At 39.1% G+C, this 5,444-nt stretch overlaps 1 protein-coding gene across 2 annotated transcripts in view; it reads right to left on the bottom strand.

Annotated features, from left to right (window-relative positions):
- The window catches only part of Thsd7b (thrombospondin type 1 domain containing 7B), an 895,860-nt gene that overhangs the window by 24,998 nt on the left and 865,418 nt on the right, over positions 1–5,444 (bottom strand). For both annotated transcript variants that reach the window (XM_031381328.1, XM_031381317.1), the window contains one exon: positions 2,338–2,483. In XM_031381328.1, the coding sequence (XP_031237188.1) occupies positions 2,338–2,483 (146 nt within the window). The remainder of the gene's footprint in view (positions 1–2,337; positions 2,484–5,444) is intronic.

Below are 5,444 nucleotides of genomic sequence, written 5' to 3'. Positions count from 1 at the left end.
CCCGTCACATCCACAGTACCATTTGCAAGCCTCCATCATTGTTGCCTCACACCTCTGGAAGTCAAGCATCAACTGATATGCTATTACCACCATCAGTGACAGACACTCAGTGGGTTAGAACGTGCAGATGGGGGAAGTATTGGGGAGAGCTAGTCTTCCTTTGTGTGAAAGGTCTGCATGTATTTTAATCAGCAATGGCAAAAATTTAGCTATATATTTAAGAAAAGACACTTTAGTGACAAGCTCGTGAGTATTTGTTTTACAAAGAAGTTGTAGGCTTCAGGAAAGCCAGGCACTCAGGACGGTCACCCCAGAGATTGTCCCCGAGCCTTTTCTTTTGTGCCTCGGCTTTATTTATGTGTTTTCTTTGGAGCTATTTTGCTTTCAAGTGACTGAATTTATCCACCAGATGGAGGAATGTGGCAGCCAGGAGTTTGTGATTGCATTGTCTTTTTTATTTTATTTTATTTTAATTTTATTTTACTTTTTGCTTTTTTTAAAAAAATTATTTTCATATATTTCATCTTCACTGCAGTTTCCCCTCCTCCTCTCCTGCCAGTCTCCACCCTTACCCTACTCCCAATCCACTCTTCTTTTGTTTCTCTTCAGAAAAAGGGCAAACCTCCCAGGGATATCAACCAAACATGACATATTAAGTTGTAATAAGACTAGGCACCTCACCTCATATTAAAGCTGGGCAAGGCAACTCAGTTGTAGGAAATGGGTCCCCAAAGCAAGTAAAACAATCAGAAAGAGCCCCTGCTCTCTCTGTTAAGGAATCCAATGAAAATACCAAGCTACAGAACTATAACATATATGCAGAGGGCCTAGGTTAGACCCATGTAGGCTCCCTGATTATCATTTCCATTTTAGTGAGCCCACATGAGTCCACAGTTTTTGGTTCGTGGGTTTTCTTGTGGTATCCTTGACTTCCCTGGCTCCTACAATCTTTCTTCCCTTTCTTCCCCTTCTTCCACAGGAATTGCTAAGTTCTGCCTAGTGTTTGGCTATGGGTCTCTGCGTCTGTTTCCATCAGTGATGGCAGGCTCTTTAAGCACTTCAAATCCACTTCAAACTCATGGGAAAGAACACTGAGTACATCTGTGTAGATAGGTACCCAAGCATAAAGTGAACTACAGTAAAGACATCCTGACCAAGTGCTGGTGGGTAGGACTCTCTGTCCCTGAGTCTCTCCCCCTTTCTTACCCTCGGCCTTCTGTTTTTGTTAACTCTTCTCACTCTTGCCCCATAATGGCTCCTTACACTCCTTATTTACAATTTCAAGGTTGTCACAATTATAAGGGAAATATTTTATCCTTTTTCTTGATTTCAGTCATTTCAGAAAACACTTTAGATCACCAAGGACTTCAGAGAGCTCTCCAGACAAGAAGACTTAGACCTGTTCAGTTATTTCTGAATTCATCGATTTGCATGACTACCCTATCTTCAAAATATAAAACAAGAGAAAACAGGAATAGGGAATGAGAGCGCCACATCAGTCTGCTCCCCTGAGACCTGTTAAGAAACATGGGCATTTAATCTCAGCAGGATTACCAAGCTGCTCAACATGGCCATCCTGGCAGGGGCACTAAACATCTTTATGAGAATGCTCGGGAGCTTTCTTAATGTGTAATCAAAATTATTGTTGCCTCATTAAAATATACTCCAGAATATGAACTGAAGGATAAACTACTAAAAGACAGAAATAAAGAAAATCAATGCACTTTTACTTAAGTCAGAAGCCAGAGCGAACACACAGTAGCAGATCTTTGCTGATCAAGCACAAGCTCAGGGTCTGTGACATACGATGATGTCACTAAGCATTTATATCTCAGCCAATAAAAAAGCAATTATTGAGAAAGGGTAGTAACCTTGGTTAGTGTAATAATGTTAGAATATAGCTTTCACACCCCCCCTTGTCATCTCTGTCCATTTGCAAGGCGTCGTCAAAGCTGAAAGTTAATTTTCAAGAAACACAATCTAAAGCAAGCTGTGCATTTCTACAGAGTCAGGGTTTTGCTTAATTAAAGAATTCTTTGATATTCTCATCAAGCAAAGAAGTAAAAAAAACATAGAATTCTTGAGGATGCCGAGGAGATTGGCAGTTTTATGACCTAGCTTATTATAATCAGTGCCTAATGAATGGCTCTTTAGACTCTGAGCAGTGTCACCTTGTGTGAAACTAACTCGCTTGCATTTTACCATGTTCTCTATAATGTTAAAAATAACATGTGCCCAGAACCTGGTGCTGTGTAATTTACTCAATCATTGTATTTGATGAGACAAGTGCTTTGCACAGATTGAGAAGCATTCTCTAAGTGTCATGGCATGACCTACCTCCAATTTACATGCAGACCAGTTGCCAAGGACCCAGCTATAGCAGGGAGTCACCGGGCAGGGTTTCTGCTGGGTGAGCTCTGTGGGGCATCGTCGACCGTCTCCTTGGGTTGGCATAATGATAAATCGAGTCCGGCTCATGCGACCTACGATAAAAAGGGAGGTGTCAGTTACTAGTGAAAGTTTGGCTTGGAAATGGAGGGAAGAATTGTTACCTCGTATGTTTTAAGTCTTCATTATCTGACACTGAACTCTGTCCTGCCCCACTCACTCCCTGGTTTTCTGCCATTTCAATTTAGATTTTTAGAGACATAAACTATTCTCAAGATTGATGTTTCAAGAGATCTGAAATTCTGCCCATCTTTACATCTGTTTTTAGGTCTGAATTCTGTATCTGTAAAATAGGCTGATTTTATAAGTGCTATAATGCCAATTTCCTTAACAAATATTAATTCATTAATCTTTATTATGATAAAGACATCTTGCTATGCATTAGATATAGTGGTAAAATAGCCATATACATCTTTTGCTTCTAACAGAGGTACAAATACTAGACACAAATAGAGAAAAGAATATGTTTTTTTTTTTTGTGTGTGTGTTAGGGTCTAAATTAGTGAGGTATGAATGCCACATAAGCCAAGTTACTCTAAGACATTCCACAGGTATGTCACTTCTCGAAGGTCTCAGTTTTCCCCAGTTAATTCAACACAGACAGTTTTCCTAAAGATTGTGCATGGATCCATTTATTTCTCCCTCTACTGAGCACAAGGAAAAATTGAAGGTTGGCTTATGCAGAGGAACCAATGATGCTTTAAGGTATATATATTCAAACAGAGGTACTCCATGTCACAGCGAAATGAAAGGGTGGATTTATGAGCGGCTAAGGAAATAACAGTGTCTTTTCCCATCACAGAAGCACTTCTAGGATAAGCTCAATGGAAATGTGAATGGAGTGGCATGAACTGTTTGGTCACGTCCCTTCTACTCTTTCCACGGCCCCCTTATTACTGGTTTTCTTTCTGATGAGTTCCTGACCCATTTAGTTCAGTTATTATCTAATACAATTTATCTTATTTGTGAATATGATATTAAGTTGCTACAAAATGAATTGTGATAGCATATTTGACACACGTTTAAGAAAAATCAGTTTTATGGGAATATGCACTGAGGCATCCCCCATGCAAGATTGGTTCAGAGACAGTTTTCTTGAAAAGCTGAACTTGAAACAGTTATACGCAGATGTGCTGTGAGAAGAGTGCTGTGTATGGAGGGGGAGGGGTGAGCAAATCTGATGACCTGGGGCTAGAACAATTGTGAGGAAGGGAAGGTCTAGAGAAAACCCTGGGGTCTTTTAGAAAACATGAAAGATCCTACATGTATATCCCAAGAGAAAGAGAACCAAGTTTTCGTAGCTTTTCCTTGAAAGCCTGGGGTAGCATACTTTCATAGGACCAGATTGGTCACTGTCAATCAGAATATTATCCCAGATTTTGGGGTCAAATACATCTCTATTTGAAGAAACTTAAAGAAAACCTGGTAGTTCCTGAGAATCTAAATTCTTTGGTGGTTGAGCCCTGTCACTAACATTGTACTCTCTATACATTAAGTACTAACTGAAAAGGTTGCTAAATAAGAGGGCTGGGGGTATAGCTCAGTGGTAGACCACCTGCCTAGCATGTGTAAAACCTTGAGTTATCATAAAATGATAGTGTCACTGAACATCCCCAATTATGTTTTTATTTCATATATTTTTTAAAAAACTACATTACACTAGGTTATCTGAAATGTATGAAAATACTATCAAAACACTTATTGAAGTGGTACCATGACTTGACAATATTCTAAACAACTTATATGTACGACCCTTATAATCAAACAATCATAGAAATGTTATCTGCCAGTATTACAAGAAAGAAAAATAAACCCTAAAGCACTGGAGTCAGTTGCCTAAAGTTAAACACTAGTCATGTGGAGAATAAGCATCACAGCTAAGATACTTCAACTATGCTGTCGGGTTGAAACTGCAAGAGATTGGGAGTGATAACTACAGAGGAAAGTTGTGCAAGACATCAAAGGAACTTTTTCCATTTGACAAAGGAATCTGTGTTGATGATGATATGGGATTGCTGAATTAGTGTGCATCTTGAGCACAGAGATCTTGTATATTCATTTAGACATCTCCCAGAACCACTAAAATCAAGCTATAAGGCAAGCATCATTTATAAAATGCTATCTATAGCCTATGAACATATTTGGGTCAAGATTTCATAGGACATTTGATCAACAACTCCACACATTTAAATTTCCTGTCAGTTTTATTAGCCAAAATTCATACGACCTAATATATCATAGCTGCATTGTTTTCTGGTTTTGTAATTATACTTACAATGTAATGATAAAATACTATATTTTATCATGACCAAGTAACTCTGGGCTTGTTTTCAACTATCAAGTTGGTGTACTGATGGCCAGTAGTTTAGAATAATTTTATTTATTTCCATTCAAGTGACAGGATTTTCTGTTGTAGATGAAAGTGGAAGAAATCTAGTAAGTGCAAAGGGGAAATTGATGGTGTTACAGGTGATACAAATAGAAAAGGGAGAATAATGGGGAGGGCGTTTTAGGTGGGGAATGAGAGAGAGGAGTAGTTAGGGAAATAACTAACATGAAGGATGTTTGAAAGAGCCATTTGGAAACCTAGTATTTTATCAGCTGTTCGTGTACTCACACGTGCACACGTGCACACAAAGACACACACACAAAGACACACACACACGCACTGTATTTATATCCATACAAAGCTGTTTAATTAAAGTTAACACTCCTCCCAGTACCCTAGGTTGTCAAATAAAAAGCTTATTGCCAGATGTGTGATTCCTTCCCTTGTGTTGTTGGTGACATGTGTCCCAGAGGACACCCCTCCCCCCATAATACAGACTGCTGCCACTCTTCTTTGTTGCCTATTGGATCTTGATGGTTTGATCTTCTTGTTAAAGATAATACTACACACATTGGTGTTAGGACATGGAGAATTGGTACTGGAGGATTGGTGCTGGTCATGGAGCTTCCTCCTTGTTGGTTAGTTTCCATAGTAACAGAAGGTGCTG

This window comes from Mastomys coucha, unplaced genomic scaffold (genome assembly GCF_008632895.1).
Source record: "Mastomys coucha isolate ucsf_1 unplaced genomic scaffold, UCSF_Mcou_1 pScaffold1, whole genome shotgun sequence".
NCBI classification, from domain to species: domain Eukaryota; kingdom Metazoa; phylum Chordata; class Mammalia; order Rodentia; family Muridae; genus Mastomys; species Mastomys coucha.
Note: the sequence above shows the minus strand (reverse complement) of the source record. Positions and strands in the feature narration are given on the sequence as shown.